This window comes from Amyelois transitella, chromosome 19 (genome assembly GCF_032362555.1).
Source record: "Amyelois transitella isolate CPQ chromosome 19, ilAmyTran1.1, whole genome shotgun sequence".
Taxonomy (NCBI): Eukaryota; Metazoa; Arthropoda; class Insecta; order Lepidoptera; family Pyralidae; genus Amyelois; species Amyelois transitella.
The window spans coordinates 8,437,605-8,456,521 of NC_083522.1; the positions used below are offsets into that span (position 1 = coordinate 8,437,605).

The 18,917-nt window shown below is 36.4% G+C and overlaps 1 protein-coding gene across 3 annotated transcripts in view; it reads left to right on the forward strand.

Annotated features, from left to right (window-relative positions):
- LOC106140323 (phospholipid phosphatase 2) overlaps window positions 1-7,706 on the forward strand; it is a 31,119-nt gene extending 23,413 nt beyond the window's left edge. For all 3 annotated transcript variants that reach the window (XM_060949476.1, XM_060949477.1, XM_060949478.1), the window contains exons 3-7: window positions 3,996-4,150; window positions 4,548-4,759; window positions 5,538-5,661; window positions 6,032-6,214; window positions 7,417-7,706. In XM_060949476.1, coding sequence (XP_060805459.1) covers window positions 3,996-4,150; window positions 4,548-4,759; window positions 5,538-5,661; window positions 6,032-6,214; window positions 7,417-7,542 — 800 coding nt within the window. In that variant the 3' untranslated portion in view covers window positions 7,543-7,706. The remainder of the gene's footprint in view (window positions 1-3,995; window positions 4,151-4,547; window positions 4,760-5,537; window positions 5,662-6,031; window positions 6,215-7,416) is intronic.
- Window positions 7,707-18,917: the final 11,211 nt, after the last annotated feature.

Below are 18,917 nucleotides of genomic sequence, written 5' to 3' on the forward strand. Positions count from 1 at the left end.
TAACTATTCCACGCGGACGAAGGCACAGCTAGTTATTTATATGCACGATGTTGCACAGGCAGTGGAGCCTCATCTTATAAATGAACGCATCATAGCGCCATCTGTGGTCGAGTAGCGAAACTAAAAGAAAACATTGCAACGCAACTAACTTTTAATAAATACGTCCTCTGTAAATTTGCCTTTGGTATTTTGTGTTTGTTTAAAGTTTCTGGTTTTGGTGAAAGATCATGTCGTGGGTAAGTATCGAAGTTTTAATATTGTTTAATGTCGATGAAGCAAAAGAAGTGTAGGTACAAGTAGATATAGTGATAAGTGGGAAGGTTTTTAGTCTCTGCCTACCCCTAAAATAACTATCTTGCAGTCATAAATGCAGGTGCATAATGTATTTAAGTTAGATTTGTTTAGCTAGCTGTAGGAAGCAATTCCAGTCTGCCAGCCAGCAGTCTTGAAAAGACTGAAAGGCCACGTTCAACTAAGTATATAGTTTTACTAGCTGTCCCGGCAAACGTTCTTTTGCCATATATTTTTTTAAGTAATTTCTAGTTAAATAAAAATGTTAAGAGTGGACAACCCTTTTCACTAAGGGGTATGAAAAATAGATGTTGGCCGATTCTCAGACCTACTCAATACGCTCACAAAATTTCATGAGAATCGGTCGTTTCGAAAGAGTACGGGAACGTACATTGTGACCGATTTTAACCAAATTTTGCATGCATATTCAGTAGGTCTGAGAATCGGGTAACATCTATTTTTCATACCTCTAATCCAACCTTAACCTTTTTTTTATAATTCTATACAAATTTATTTTTTTTGCAATACAGCGTTTGCCGGGTCAGCTAGTTTTATATAAGATAGAAAATATATAAGTTACTTCGCGTTATTCCAAAATAGAATTCGTGGTGAAATGCAGGCATGTCAAAACACGGGTATTCCGCACGTGGTCTCCAACGTGTAGAAAGCTGGTTGTTAGTTACAACATTAATGTTACCCGTGGAAAGCCGGGGCGGGTAGCTAGTAATCTATAATTAACCCTTCATTGCATGATTTTTCCTATTATTTTAAAATAAATCAGGTTGATGTAATTAATGCTCTAGATTAAAGGAAAAATATTTAAAAAAATCCTAGTATAAATAAGAATTTGAATTATTTAAAAAACAGTGATAAAAATTGACATCATTATGCATTGTTACATATATAGCTCAGTACTAAATAAGTCAAAAGATATTGTTTACTTATTCTCCTTTATTCTAAATGATAATTTAAAAAACAATTATTATTTTTATTCAAGCACAAATTAACTCCACATTGATTACACGAACTTGTGGAATAGCCTTTACATTTGGGGAAATTTACACCGAAGTGACCTTTCTTTTTTTTATTGTAATTCTTCTTCTAGTAGACTGGTACTAGGGTTTTGTTGTACGCAATAGTCATTTATAAAGTTGCCAGCAACAACAAATTTAAAGTTTACAGTTTTTGAGTACCTTTTTTTCTTCACTAAATGTTATGATTGAAATTTCCATCATCATGCAAAGAATTAATTATTACTATGATCGCTTCAATGGATTTGTTAGTGTTATTTCCATTTCATTTATACACCGATTGGCTGGCACCGGCTGTGATTCCCACGATTCATGTAAAATTGTATCTGATCGAATCGATTTCAGGGTCGACTATAAATTGTAAGGTCGACAATCGATAATGAACTTCATTAATATTTCATTCATGTTATGATCAGTTTGTAGGGAGGTAAGTAATAATATATATTTATATATATATATATACGGGCCAAATTACACAGATTAAGTTAGCCTCGAAGTAAGTTCGAAACTTGTGTTACTAGATACTAACTCAACGATACTATATTTGTAATAAATACTTCTATAGATAAACATCCAAGACCCAGGACAATTAGAGAAAGTTCGTTTCTCATCATGCCTTGGCCGGGATTCGAACCCGGGACCTCCGGTGTCACAGACAAGTGCACTACCGCTGCGCCACAGAGGCCGATAATGCTTACTTATAGCTAATCTAATGCCTAAATAATTTTAACAACAACAAATAAAGCTAACTAGCACGGTATTTTATTTTAATACTAGCTGTGCCCGCGACTTCGTCCGCGTGGAATATTTATTTTGGGCATCATTGGAGCCCCCAAAAATGATAATTTTTCCAGTTTTTTTTTTATATTTCATTATTTCTTTGCTCCTTATAGTTGCCTTATAGTAGCCTTAAGCCTTCCTCGATAAATGGTCTATTCAACGCAGAAAGAATTTTTCAATTCGAACCAGTCATTCCTGAGAATAACGCATTCAAACAAACAAACTCTACAGCTTTATAATATTAGTATAGATGATGTTTATCGCCAAAGTTTGTCTGTTTATAAGAAAACTCTCAAACACCACACCCACCTTTTCTCATCGAGGGTTCAACACAAGTTACATCTTCATGATGGCAGTTACTCAATCCAATAGTTAACAGCAGTTACTCAATCCAGTCGTCAACAGCTAGAGTTATCTTCCGATCGTCTTTATGATATTACACTGGGCACATCCTCTGCACTTTTCAAACTACCGTCATTGTTAAAATTGCTAGTTACGACAACGGATGTGACGTCAGGACATGATGACACTGACTGACTGATTGAGAATGAACCGCGAATAAGATGAGGGCTATTTGTAAGACAGGAGAAGAGTGGATTGTTTCTAAGAAGTCGTTGCATAAAATGTAGTTGGTGTAGGCTTTGCCGTGTGGTTTTCAGGTGTTTAATTAATAAAAGGGTTTCAGGGACTAATAATGCTGGTAATTGTATTTTCTGTGGGTGACCTGAGTACATAAGTACATACAATCACATGTTCGGCGTAGACAAAGCCTACAGTCTTGAAATGATCGGAATATCACGTTCAGCTGTACTCATACATACATACATATAATCACGTCTATATCCCTTACGGGGTAGACAGAGCCAATAGTCCCGAAAAGACTGAATGGCCACGTTCAGCTATTTGGCTTTATGATTGAATTGAGATTCAAATAGCTAGCCCATCGCCTAAAAAATAATCCCAAGTTTGTAAGCCTATCCCTTAGTCGCCTTTTACGAGATCCATGGGTAAGAGATGAAGTGGTCATATTCTTTTTTGTATTGGTGCCGGGAACCACACGCCTTAGCATACCCTAAGAATAATTTATTGCACAATCACGTGACATTGAAATGGGCATTGCCACTGTATTAAACAATCTGGCACCCCTGTTTTGGGAGTTCAAAGTCAATGTCGGGATTGCAGGAAGAGTGGCCAATTTGCGAATTGCGAACCACTGCCGTCTTTTGCGCCGACGCATTTTGACAGCAAAATGAGCGGCGCGAAATTTATTACGCGCGTTCTACGTCGCTTCTGAACTTGAACGGATATTGTCAAAGGTTATCATTAGCAGATGGTCACTAAACTTTACTTAATGTTGTCCATTTTCGTTTTCGTCACTCGGGTGATCAAATTAAACACTTTGTGTTCTGAAATCACTTAATGCAAATCACGTGGAAGATCAAAATCAGCGAGATTTGATTCCACATTTTTTTTTCACTATCATGCTTCCAGGGAGGGTTTGTTTTTGTTTTCGACTTCTTCATTTCTTTCCCCTAGATTTAGTGAGCCTGTCGTTTATATTGCTTGTATAAAAGGACTGATAGAAATGATTTAAAATTTTATTTCTTCTTCATGGACTTCATCTACTAATGTGAAAAAACAGTTATGTATAGTTTAAAATCCGTGATCTGAGCTATGGTTGAATCTCCTGATAAATAAGGTCTTGAAGATCATACCTACACCTGGATTATGGTCATTGGTAGATTTCGGACCTTCCCTGGGTGTGATTACCAGGGCTAGGAGCAGGAGTGTATCAATGATGACTTCATTAACTATTTTACTGCTTCTATCTAATTCTTTCTGCCTTGAATGTTCTGCTATTAATTTCTTAACTATATTTTATCTTTTCCACAGTGCTAACTCTCATCGGCCTGTTTGAACTGAACGTCATTCCGAGCTACAAGGCCGGCTTCTTCTGCCGCGACCCAGCGCTGGACTATGCCTTCACAGGAGACACGGTTACCATGAAAGACCTGTGTTTCACAATACTCCTTCTGCCTATTCCATTGGTAAGACTTGGATGAAAATTGATAAGCATGAAATATTTACAAAGCAAATAGCGGAGAACCGGTTAAAGGCAAAATTACGAGCGATCGGTCAAAAGCGAAACCCTGGCTTGAGAAGTGAGGATGTAACAGAGACTGACACCAGGATGAACAAGGTTTATAAAGTTGAAAAAATCGGTGTCTATCAGAGAATGTTGTGAATGTCTTAATTCGGGAATAAATTGTCAATGGTCTCAGTTTTATGTAGAGATATCTACTCTTATGATCCCTGGCATTCTTGGATTAGGGCCACTGCATCACTTTCTGGTGGTAAGAGGCGACAAAGGGATGCACTTTATACGAGTACTTATCGTACAATTTTAGGTTACAATCGAAATTAATCAATATCTCCTTCTTTCAGTTATGGATAACAGAATGGATCTTCTCCGATGAAGACATGCTGGGCTTGAGGGCTAAGCAAGCCTCTTTCCACTGTCTTCGGCTGTTGAGGGTGTATTTGTACGGGTTCTTCTTCAACCTTTGTCTGGTAGAGGCCATGAAAGGCATAGCTGGATCACCCAGGCCGACTTTTAACGCAATCTGCCGACCTGATGTTTGGGACACTTGTAAAGAGTAAGTAGTTTTTAGTGTGTTGAGTGATTACGTGAATATGAAAGTAAACTGTTCAGTGTGAATTAATATAATGAACCATCTTTGCACTATTGTCATTGCGAAATAGGTGTAGTTGGATTTTATCGGACATCTATACTAATATTATAAAGCTGAAGAGTTTGTTTGTTTGAACGCGCTAATCTCGGGAACTGCTGGTTCGAATTGAAACATTATTTTTTCGTTGAATAGACCATTTATCGAGGAAGGCTTTAGGCTATATAACATCACGCTGCAACTATATGGAGCAAAGAGATGATGGAATATGTGAAAAAAACGGGGAAAATTATTCATCCTTGAGGGCTTCAATGATGCCCAAAATAAGTATTCCACGCGGTCGAAGTCGCGAGCACAGCTAGTTGTTAATATGAAAATAGAGGCTAATCATTTTGTAGATTCGACTGTTGCCAGAGGCTTCAGAGGCTTTCGTGGGATATGAGCCATTCATCGTCACTCTTCCTCTTGACGTTAGTACATACACACATACATAAAATCACGCCTTTTTCCCGGAGGGGTAGGCAGAGACTACATCTTTCCACTTGCCACGATCTCTGCATACTTCCTACGCTTCATCCACATTCATAACTCTGTTCATGCAAGCTAGTTGGCTTTTTTTGTTAGTCCCTGTTACATTCTCACCTTTCTACACGTTGCAACCTCTGCAGGAGGACTTATCCCGTATCGGATCATAATTGCACAATTCCACATCCAGTGACATGTACTATTGTTTTTTTGGTTTCAGTTCAGAATACGTGACCTCCTTCAAATGCACGTCTAACTTCTCAGTGTGGTTTCAAAACGACGCCTCACACAGCTTCCCATCTGGGCACACATCTTTATCCGTCTACTGCGCTGTTTTCTTGGCGGTAATTGTATTTTTGAGCACATATTTTGCATAATATTTACAAGATATTGACTGGTTCCTAGCCTTTTTAAGGGTTAGGATTAGATAGGAATCCCAAGTTTACAAGCCTTTACTTTGAATTCAATTCTTTTTACCATCTACGCGGCAAGAGAATCAGTTAGTAAACAATTTTATTGCTACGTATGGTAGCGACCTAACTTCTTGTTGAAAAAAGTAAAGTTATCTTCTTAATTTATTTTAAATCGATTTTGAATTAAAACTCAATATTGAAAACCCCTCAAAAAATAGTTTTTTAGAATACAAAAAAATTAAAGACTAGACGGAGCCAACAGTCACTTCTATTTTTACATAATCCTTATTTATATTTTCAGTGGTACCTCCAAAGGCGTGCTTTCTGCTGGTCTCACCGCACCCTCCTCCTGGTTCCTTTCATGCAGCTCGTCCTGCTGTCTCTGGCGACCCTGACCTCCCTGACCAGGATCACAGACCACAGGCACCACTGGTGGGACGTACTCTTTGGCCTTGGGGTCGGCTTGGCCACGGCTTATTATGCGGTAATATTTTCATTTCTATTTTATCTTCATATTTCTTAAGATTTGTACAGCGATTATTGCCGTGTGGTTCCCGGCACCAATTCAAAAAAGAAAAGGACCTCTCTATCTCTTTCCCATGGATTTCGTAAAAGGCGACTAAGGGATAGGCTTACAAACCTGGGATTCTTTTTTAGGCAATAGGCTAACGACCTGTCACTATTTGAATCTCAATTCTATCATTAAGCCAAATAGCTGAACGTGGCCATTCTGTCTTTTCAAGACTGCCCATCGCCTATAAGGCGACTAAGGGATAGGCTTACAAACCTGGGATTCTTTTTTAGGCGATGGGCTAGCAACCAGTCACTGTCAGTTGAATCTCAATTCTTTCATTAAGCCAAATAGCTGAATGTGGCCATTCAGTCCTTTTAAGACTGTTGGCTGTGTCTACCCCGCAGGGGATATAGACGTGACCATATGTATATGTATGTATTGTACAGTGATTATTTATTTTTAGTTTATCTTATTTATTCTTAAGCTTTACACACCTGATGGTTTGAAAGTCATCGTAGTCTATGGACGCTTGCTTCTTGCAACGATCCTGTTTTGTTCAGGGGTTTTGATTTGGAACACACTGATTTTGTATGACTATTCTAAAAGTGAGCGGCAAGACACTTGGCCAACTCAGGAACTAGCTTTAGATACATTCATACACATCTTTTTACTATATGGGATGGTCTTTTCCAAACAATAGTCTGAAAAAGACTGAAAGACCACATTAAATATTATTTAATGATGGCATTGAGATTCAAAAAGTGACAGATTGCGGGCTCAGCGCCTAAAAATATAATCCTAAATTTCTAAGCTTTTCTCTTGATTGGCTTTTACGCTCTGCACGGAAAAAGAAGCATAGACAATGGTTTTTTTTTACCGCTATCAGACCAGCATGAAAGCGGATAGATGTATCACGAAAAAATATTTTATCTGCCAGAGTTTCAAACCATATCTTTCCCATAGATGTCGTTAAAGGACTATGAAACTGGGAATTCTTCTTAGAGGCTAGTAGGTAATCTGTCACAATTTTAATCTCAATGCTCTCAGCTGAACGTTGTATTTCAGTCTTTTCAAGACCGTTGGCTACCTCGCAAGGGATATAGACGTGATTATATTTATGAACGTATGTTCAAACTATTGTTACCTTAATCAGCCTTACAATTCCATTCCAGATTGCAGTTCTTTGTGATAACTTCTCACGGTCGTCTATATATTCCAACGAGCCGATGCGTGATCACAGTAAATCTCCTGCTAGAACGTTAATATTCGAGGGTAGAAGAGAAGACACCACGCCCTAGAATAATAAGACAAGTTAAAATATTAGAAAAATATAGTATTTGGAAGATATAATGCTTGGTCAAGACATATAGTTCGCGTGTGTACGTACATATTATTTTTTAGTAGATTATGCTAAAAAAGAGGATATGTATAATGTTTTTGGCTATTTAGCACAATATCTTCCTTATCTATATCTATACTTATAATAAATCTGTAGAGAGGTCAATTCTGTACATGTAATATATTTTCAAAATAACTATCAGGGGGTGATTAGTGATCGATACTGATGCCAAAAATGCAATCAGTAAAATTTTTGTCTGTCTGTCTGTCTGTCTGTATGTTCTTTATAGAAACAAAAACTACTTGACGGATTTTAACGAAACTTGGTACAGTTATTCTTCATACTCCTGAGTAGGTTATAGTATACTTTTCATTGCTCTACAATCACTAAGAGCAGAGCAGTGAAAGGAAATGTTGGGAAAACGGGAGAAGTTACTTGATTTTTTAAGCTTCCGTCGCGTGTGCACCCTTAATGGTTAAAGATACAGCAAAACCATGTATAACGGAAATATTCTACATAAAATTATTAAAAAAATATCCCACGACAGCATAAGTCTATCTTTTATGGTTGACTCACAATAACACGTGTAATTCCTAATAGCTTAGCAGTTCGGAGATTTCTGATTATATTTCTTTACTCTGATGTTTATAATACCAATAACACTCACACTCATTCATAATTCTTAAAAGTTAATATAAGTACCTATTCAATAAAAAAAGAATCATCGAAATCGGTATAGAAACACCAAACTTATACATGAAATGAAATACGCTAGCAAGCCATCGCGCGTAAATACGTTCCATACAAATTTGCACCCCCTATTTCATCCCCTTGGGATAGAATTTCAGGATAAAAAGTAGCCTATATTCTAATCCAGGTTACTAACTATATCTGTGCCGAATTTCGTTCAGATCCGTTCGGTAGATTTTGCGTGATGCGCGTACAAACAAAAATTAAAAAAAAAAAAATTTTTGGCTTCTATTGACCCTAAAAAGACCCCTTATATTTTTTTTCTTAAATATCTTCAATGTACAGACAAAGTTCAGTTACAGTTTTATTATGTTCCGATAACGTCTAGCTGCAACTATAAGGAGCGAAGAAATAATGGAAAATGTGAAAAAAATCGGGGAAGAAGCATCCTTGAGGGCTTCAATGATGCCCAAAATAACTATTCTACGCGGACGCAGTCGCAGGCACAGCTAGTCAGATATAAGCATATAGTCATATTATAGGCAATCGTTAGAAGTTACCTGAAAAGCCGCCTTTTGCGCAGGACACAAAAGGCAGCCTTTTCTATTTTGTAAAAATAATATTTTTTTTTTATTTTGTGATATAATAATGTATTATCTAATGAATTTAACAAAAATGGTGTCGTAAATATCATCATAAAAATTTGTTCAAAAAATTTTAGTTAGTACTTAATAGTGTTTCTTTTTAATGAATGTAATGACGATGACTCCCCCAAATTATTTTTGTGACAACTATAGTTTAATTCAAAACCATTATAATAATATATGTCGTGTGGTTCCCGGCACTAATATAAAACATAATAGAACCACTCTTTTTCTTTTCTATGGATGTCGTAAAAGCCGACTAAAGGCTAGGCTAATAAAACTGGTGTTCTTCTTTTAGGCGATGGGCTAGCAACTTGTCACTATTTTAATATCAAGCCTATCAGCTCAATGAATCCATGCAGTCTTTTCTAGACAGTTGGCTCTGTCTATCATTAAAATACTTAACCATGTACTTGTGCTATGTGTAGCTAACATATCTACCTCATAGTATATAGGTATATCGTGTAACGTGTTATATTACCCTATGAGAAAAGACGGTATAAAAAGTAAGTAAATAAGATAAATAAATATATAAATACGTACAAATTACACAGATTGGGTGAGCCTCGAAGTGAGTTGGAAACTTGTGTTACGACATACTAACTCAACGATACTATATTTTATTAAAAAAAAATACTTATTTAGATAAACATCCAAGACCCAGACCAATCAGAGAAAGATCATTCCTCATCATGTCTTGGCCGAGATTCGAACCCGGGACCTCCTGTGTCACAGACAACCGTATCAATGCTGCGCCACAGACCATCAATATATGTATATGTAAATAATTAACAGTTTTTTGAATGTCTAACTTCAGGTTCGTCGAAGTTTTGACATAAACCATGACTATGGACTTTATATAGTCGATGAAAATATAGAGAGGGGACCAGTATTGTTTTAAATTTAGTTAGGTATATAGGCGCTGATTTATAACGCAACGATTTTTTTGGCGGCCTCTGTGGCTCAGCGGTAGTACACTTGTCTGTGACACCGGAGGTCCCGGGTTCGAATCCCGGTCAAGGCATGATGAGAAAAGATCTTTTTCTGATTGTCCTGGGTCTTGGATGCTTATCTATATAAGTATTTATTATAAAATATAGTATCGTTGAGTTAGTATCTCGTAACACAAGTTTCGAACTTACTTCGAGAATAACTCAATCAGTGTAATTTGTCCCGTATATATTTATTTATTTTAGATAGTAAAAAATTAAGTTTCGACCAACAAAAACAAATATAAAAAAATTGATCAGCAAACGTGACTAAGTATTATTATTTGTAAGTATAATTTGTATAGATATGATCAATTTTTTTATGTTTGCATATTGTTTTAAATTAAAAGTGTACTTGTTTGTTTGTTTGTAAACTCTTTATTGCACATATAACAAAAATAAAACAGTCATTGGATATAGAAGAATATGTACAATGGCGGACATATCCCAATCGGGATTTCTTCCAGTCAACCAAAATTAAAAGGAAAATCCATAATAAAAGAGGCAGCGCAGATTAAAAGCATTGAGGATGCGAACGATGCGATGCGAACACAAATTGTGTACTTATGTTTGCTATAAATAAAATTAGGAGATATATTTTACTTATTTTTGCATTTCCCGCTAAAAAATTGTTCACCAAGTTTTTAAATAATATTTGTAAAAAGTTTGTTAGTATATAAATTATTCAAAACATTGTCTGTGTTTTTATTTTAATTTTTATCCTTTAATTAACTGTTGTATACTTACAGTAGTCCCAAAGCGGAATAAAGTATTGAAAGATATTTCGTGCAATTTAATCATTCATTTTCCTATCTCTTACAAGGGAGAGGATAATAAACTTGGTATTCTTCTTTCAGGCTATGGGCTAGCAAACCGCTATCACTTATTTACATCCAATTACCATATATAAGCCATTCAGTCTGATTCATTTAGCTGAATGTAACCTTTCAGTCTTTGAAGACTGACGGCTCTGTCTACGTAAGAAATAAAGACGTGATATGTACTCGTATGTGTTCTTAACAATAACAACATTGGAGAAATAATATAACGTTGTAAGAATCTCTTACAATTGCATCTAAAACCAGTACCTTATAATAGGCCAAAAATGGTCCAAGGCTGACTAATAGGTCGCTCTTTGTAGCCGAAGGGCCCTAAAATAGGTCATAATAATAGATGTTGCCCAACGCATAATACGGACCATTACCTATAAAGGATGTGACTTCGATTCCCGTGGGACCCACCCTGCTTATAAGCGATCGATTTGTTACAATTTGATATTTGTTCTCAAATTATGGCGTCAAGTGAATTAATGATTTTATCTAGATTCTAGATTTAGCATACCTAATCCGAAGTCAATTGCGTTTGGTCCTTTTCTTTCTTAAAAAAAATAAATACATTAGATACTTATATTTCTTATCATGGCGTTACAAATTGGTCACATCCTCACCTAAGATATGACAATTATTAAGTTGATATTGAAATGTCCAATAATAATGAATTTTGAATTTGAATTTAAACCTCTCTGGAGAGAAGCCCAGGTTCACCTTTACACATGATCCTGGTTCGAGTAAGTCAGGTTTTTACATGAAGAGACTTCCATCTGACTGAGAGAGTAGACTATTAGATAATCTATTAGCATTAAGTCACAAATTGTTATTGTTCCCGGCATTAGTACAAAAAAGAAAAGGACCACTCCATCTCGATCCCATGGATGTCGTAAAAGGCGACTAAGGGTCAGGCTAACAAACTTGAGATTCTTTTTTTAGGCGATGGGCTAGAAACCTGTCACTATTTGAATTCTATCATTAAGCCAAACAGCTGAGCGTGGCCTATCAGTGTTTTCAAGGCTGTTGGCTTTGCCTACCCCACAAGGAATATAGACGTGACCATGTGTATGTATGTAAGAAGATATTAATAAATATTATTTCGTTTTGTATGATGTGTGCTTATCAATTCTGTCTTTTGAACACAATGGTTTAATGGCTTCTCAAGTGTTATTTTTTTATTGGTTTACCAAACATTCGATCACATCGCAGGCGCTTTGAAACTTTATCAATGCACTTTGACGCACCGGCCTCTTATCATGACTGCGCACAACACATTAAATGTGATAATTAATTTGAAATTGGGTCAATTAGTGCAGCTTTATTGCATTTTGAACTGCATTTCACGGAATTGATAATAGTCGAAAACATTTATTATCCCAAATTTGATAGATATGTATATTGCAAGTTGTATGAGCTGGCATATCAATGCGTTGTCTAGAGTTTTAAAATTGGCATGTTGATTCTTTATGTGGTCTTGGTGCACTAAGACAGGATTTCCCGAAATTTCCGCGGGAACCGAAATGGGAACTGTCCATTTATGCGGATGGAGAAGCGGGCGTAGATACTCCTATATACCTATATAGTAAGTATTTGATACATACATACATACATATCATCACGTCTATATCCCTCGCGGGGTAGACAGAGCCATCAGTCTTGAAAAGACTGAAAGGCCACGCTCAGCTGTTCGGCTTAATGATAGAATTGAGACTCAAACAGTGACAGGTTGCTAGCGCATCGCCTAAAAAAGAATCCCAAGTTTGTAAGCCTATCCCTTACCGTCGCCTTTTACGACATTCATAGGAAAGAGATGGAGTGGTCCTATTCTTTTTTGTATTAATGCCGGGAACCACACGGCTGTAAGTATTTGATATTCGTGCAAAAACCAGAGTCGACGCACATACCATGTAACTACTCAATCCAAGTAGCCGTAACAACTGACGTGGCTTTCAGCCATTTATATCAATATCACATGTCATTTGCGCATGCGCAGTAGGGAGGGGGGGGAAAACATAATAAATCAGAATGTAAGTGCAGTGGTGACGTTTGGGTGACTTATGACCAGTTACGGTGACATTTAAACCCCCGTACCTACATCCTGAATGCCATTCCAACTAATGGGTATTATAATTCATTCATTCATGTAGTCACGTCTATATCCCTTGCGGGGTAGACAGAGCCAACAGTCTTGAAGATACTGGGAGGCCACGTTCAGCTGTTGGGCTTTATGATAGAATCGAGATTCAAATAGTGACAGGTTGCTAGACCATCGCGTAAAATAAGAATCCCAATTTATAAGCCTATCCCTTAATCGCTTTTTACGACATCCATGGGAAAGTGATGGAGTGGTCCTTTTTTTTCTTTTTTATTCTTATTTCTATTTTAAAATTGTAACAAATAGTTTATATAACATTGTAAAGTTATACTACTTAATTTTCCTAGCTATATATCTATTGGAGTGGGAAGACCTAGACGTACGTATCTTGATCAAATTAAAGACGTCCTGGTCAAAGGGTCAGGTCAAGAGTACCCGAAACCGCCAAGCTTGCATAAAGAGAGTTATGAATGTGGATGAAGCGAAGGAAGCATGCAGAGATCGTGACAAGTGGAAAGAGGAAGTCGCTGTCTACCCCTCCGGGAAAGAGGTATGATTTTATTTTTTTATTTATTTAAATTTTATTGCACAATAATCAAAAATGTACAAAAGGCGGACTAAATGCCGTTTGGCATTCTCTACAAGTCAACCAGCTGACCAAACAGAAAAAACTTTAAGTTGGTGGTGCGATAAAGTGCACATGCATACTGACAAAATATATACATAACAAAAAAAATGCGTAAATACATACAAGATACATAATATACACTATAAAAATACATATACATACATAAAATATATAATTAGGATTTGTATGTGTGATTTGTGTATGTATGTATGTAGGTATATATCTATTAAACTACTAAGTAAATAGTCTGCGAAATTGCATTTTTTTGCGTAGAAAACGTCATGTTCGCTAATAAATATGTATAGGTACCTACGTAGGTAATTATATTCAACGGCCCTTCGAAATGAGTCATCCGCAGGTGAACTAACCGTTAGTCACAGGATTTCCCTTTATGGTCACGGTTAACAATATACAATAACGGTCATTTTGGCTTTATTTATACGCAATAAGTACTTACATACATATAATCACGTCCACATCCCTTGCGGGGTAGACAGAGCCAACAGTCTGGAAAGACTGACGGGCCTCGTTCCGCTGTTAGGCTTAATGATTGAAGGAATAGTTATTTTGGGCATCATTGAAGCCCTCAAGGATTAATAATTTTCCCCGTTATTTTTTTCACATTTTTCATTATTTTTTGCTCCTTATAGTTGCAGCGTGATGTTAAATAGCCTAAAGCCTTCCTCGATAAATGGTCTATTCGACGCAAAAAGAATTTTTCAATTCAAACCAGTACCTAGTTCCTGAGATTAGCGCTTTATAAGATTAGTATAGATAAAAGATTTGTTTTTTTTTTAAAGAATTAAACCGTCTTACGAAATCGTTTCACGAGTATTCTTATACAGTGTAAGTACGTTTGTACATGATATACCATCATAATGCTGATGATATTAGGCAAGTGCCGATTTGCTTTAATCTTTTTGAAAGGGCGCTGAAAGCAGTCCAATTATGTACTACATCATATTTTAATAGCGCAGTGTGTTACGAAATTAGATACGGAAGTGATACAAGATGTAGAAAGCCGACAAAGTATTGAAAGATACATACATACATACATACTTACATATAATCACGTCTATATCCCATGCGGGATAGACAGAGCCAACAGTCTTGAAAAGACTTGATAGGCCACGTTCAGCTATTTGGCTTTAAGATAGAATTGAGATTCAAATAGTAACAGGTTGCTAGCCCATCACCTAAAAGAATAATCCTAAGCTTATAAGCCTACTCCTTAGTCGCCTTTTACGACATCCATGGGAGAGAGATGGAGTGGTCCTATTCTTTTTTCTATTGGTACCGGGAACCACACGGCAGATTGAAAGATTCGTTTTAGAATTTGTTTCATGATAAAGAAGTTATTGCCGGCGGCATGGAACATGTTGTATTATAGTTTATTGCAAATTTATCTAACAATGAATGTGGATGAAGCGAAAGAAGTATGCAGAGATCGTGGCAAGTGGAAAGATGTAGTATCTGCCTACCCCTCCAGGAAAATATCTATCAAATATATCTATAGATAGATATCAATCAAAGAATATATTTATTTTTATGTTGTCATAATACTTTAAGCTAGAATGAAAATAGAAAAAGAATTAACTAACCTAAAATCTTAGGGAACACTTTTTATTTCTGAAGTTACTAAAACAACATGCAACATGACGGATTTTAAAAGTCCATTAATTATAATCTCCATACTCCATTCTGACGTCTCTCAAAATAGTTGTATAACGCCCACTCGTGCGCCGCAGCGGGCGAAGACTAGTTTACATAAAGATTGTTTATTATTACGTGTTAGGTTGTGAGGTGACGGATTTTGGTAGCATTAGGCTTGGACCTAATCTGGTAGCTTTACATACAATGCTTGGTGCAGAATAAAAAGGTGTGGAGAAGTGTTAGAAATTATTTGTAATATCTAACACTTCTCTATAAGTAACATTAACTATACTTAGACATTTGTAAGTGCTCGTGTAATGCAATTTTTTAGGAGTTCATGTTTAAAAATGTTTCATGTTAAGAATTTTTTGCATCACAGATATACCTATTATCCTCTAAAGTGTATGGTTTTGGACGTAGCCTGAGCTTCTACCAGTAAGAATACAAATATCAGGAGTACAGTTTAGGAATAGGCTATTTTATACTAATATTATAAAGCTGAACAGTTTGTTAGTTTGAACGCGCTAATCTCAGGAACTATTGGTTCGAGTTAAAAAATTATTTTTGCGTTGAATAGACCGTTTATCGAGGAAGGCTATATAATATCACGCTGCAACTATAAGGAGCAAAGAAATAATGGAATACGTGAAAAAAACAGGGAAAATTATTCATCATCCTTGAGGGCTTCAATGATGCCCAAAATAACTATTCCACGCGGACGAAGTCGCAGGCACAGCTAGTTTAAGATAAAATGACTAGTCTTGGCTTTCTTTAAGACCTAAAGCACGAATTCTCAATGTAATAGTAATGGTCGGCCAACATCCCCTAAAATGTCGTCAAATTAAAAGCCAGCGTATCTATTCCATTCTCTGTTCTGAAAACACGAACTCGTCTCCCAAACAAACCGACTCGAACACGCGCTAACGACACAAATAGATCCTTTTATACGATTCGTTGTATTTATATTAATTGTGCTATGTTTGGAATAGCTTTCGTTACGAACTGACATGCGAACGTGCCAGAGATATTTATGTTTCATTTTGTGTGCTTTTGGCTTTGAAGGTGTAATTCAATTAAATTCGTTATTTCCATGCCTTTTTTCAATCGTGTTAATTGAATTGATTGGAAATACATAAGTTTTCAATCCATCAGTTGTTTGATGTACACACATACAAATAAGTCTTTATATCCTTTAGATGGTAGTAAAGCGCAATGGCCAAAATTAGACTTAATCCTACTAATATTATAAATGCGAAAGTTTGTGAGTATGTCAGTATGGATGATTGTTACTCTTTTACGCAAAAACTACTGAACCGATTACGATGAAATTTGGTATTTAGGTAGCTGAAGACCCAGAATAACATATAGGCTTTTTATCCCGGTGTTCCCGTGGTATTGATTCCACGCGGACGAAGTCGCGGGCGGCCTCTAGTATTTAATAAGGTATCAGTGCTAGTTTAACATGGTCTTTGAAATATCAGATTTAAAAGGTGTAGAGTGACGGTTCTGATGTAGTATCTACCTACCATCTATTAAACTTCATACTAACTCTTACTATGAATGTTAACAACGTGTGTAATAAATTGGTAAAAACTAAGGTAAGTCAAGTCCTTAAGCGAATAGAAAGTTCCACAGCGCTCTTCAAAATCAAAGGAATCCAAGAGTTTCAATGCTCGATGACTGTCACAAATTTAACTCACAAATCGGACAAATAAAATGCACGCAAATTTAGACTTAACTCCGTTCCAATAGATATGAGGAAGCATACACGGAATAGTTAAGGAAAACTTGGTGTTAGAAGCAATGTGGACATGAACAGGCCTGTCCATTGTTTTTCTATCTGAGGGGACAATGCGGTTTGTGAAGGGTCCTTCGTGTCGCCTACTTCCTATGTAGTTGCTGTCCATGCTTTTGGGACTGTTTCCATTAGATTAGTTACAGAATACATCTGTAGGAACATAACGGGTTCATCCTTTACGGGGTAGACAGAGCGAACAGTCTCCGCTCAGAAGCTGTTTATGCTATTCGCAAAACGTTATATTGTAAAAATACTTAGTACATTTTCGAAATATCAATGTGCTATTAAGTTTGTTTGTTTGTAAACTCTTTATTGCACATAAAAATAAATATAACAAATTACAAAACAGTTATTGGATTTAGAAGAATATGCACAATGGCGGACTTATCCCTGATGGGATTTCTTCCAGTCAACCAAAATATAAAGGAAAATCCAAAATTTAAAAGGCAGCGCACATAAAAAGCAATGAGGATGCTATATAATAAACAGTACATTTCTACATAATTAAAAATAAACATACATAAATAATATATATATAAATAAACTTACATATTTATGAGTACACTCAATTGTTAGATGCATCAGCATACAGTCTTTTGATAAGTGATTTAAAAGAACTAAGGTTAAGAGCAGATCTCGTATCTTGTGGGAGGTTATTCCAAAGCTGAGCGGAACGAACACTAAAAGACAAGCCATAAGTCCGAGAAGAATAAGAAGGAATAAGTAATCTAAGATTATTATGAGATCGCATGCGACTATCCGTCTCACGGAACGAGAAATTTTTATGAAGATAGTGAGGAAATGAAGGATTAAAAAGGATATTAAGTATTATGCTATCCCAAGTTTTTTAAACTAAGTATATCGAAGTATCCCAACTAATATTTTTGTGGCTTCAACTTTAATCTCTACACCACAAGCTACTACAGTAAATCACGCGACGCTATCAGCCAATAACATCAAGGAGTCTTAACCGCACAAGCAAAGATTTCACGGATTGGAGCATATATACAACCTCCGACACATCATCGTCGGAGCCGCGGTTCCCCAGGCATCACACCAGCCTGGCGGAAGATCTTCCCTTTGGTGACGGTCGAGCAGAATCATTGCTCCCGCTACCGCTACATCATAAATGCGAAAGTACGTTTGTTTGTTTGTTACCTCTTCACGGGTTATCTAATGAATCATTATTCTTGAAATTGCGTATACATAAATAATTAAGAGTCTGGAGAAGGAAATATGATACATTTCATCCCAGTGAAAACTCGTAACAGAAGTGGTACACCCTGCCCGAAAAGAACCTAACTCATACAAATAACGGTAGGTACACTTGCCCAAAAGGTGCTCCCGGGCTCCTCTCAGAGAGGTACTTAAGGACGTATTCAAAAATCGGCGCAAGGGAAAAGGGAAACATTGAGTTGCCTGAAAATGTTAAGTTTCCTCACGACGTTTTCCCTGGCCGTAAGAGAAATTTAAACTCAACCTATTTTTGAAAGGATTTATTGGTAGATACTTACAGTTACTTACCTATCTGCAGTAGAATTCGAACCTTAAGGTAGCAGGTATATTGCGAATGCCTTCCCATTCACCCACTGAAATTTTGTAACGTGACGTATATGACAGTGTTAACATACATGCAAACTAGAAAGTCGAGTTCCACAACGGAAGCAAATTTCAATAGGCTTTGAGTATCTTACTGCTTTGCACTTGATCAGGCAGGATAGTTATTTTTAACCAACACAAAAGAGGAGGAGGTTCTCAATTCGAACGTATTTTTTTCGTGTGATATTTACCTACGTGATTAGTACTAACCACAGATGCATATAAGTACCTACATATGATATGTATTGGCTTTTACTTGTCACTGAGATAAATAAATGCGTAGGTTTTATGGTCATGAATGTATTATCATGAAATAAAAAATAAAATAAAACTGGCTTTAAAAACTAGTACGCGAGAAGAAATTTGAAAAAAAAAATTTGCCTTGTTAGCTAACTTTTGTTCGAGTCTTCG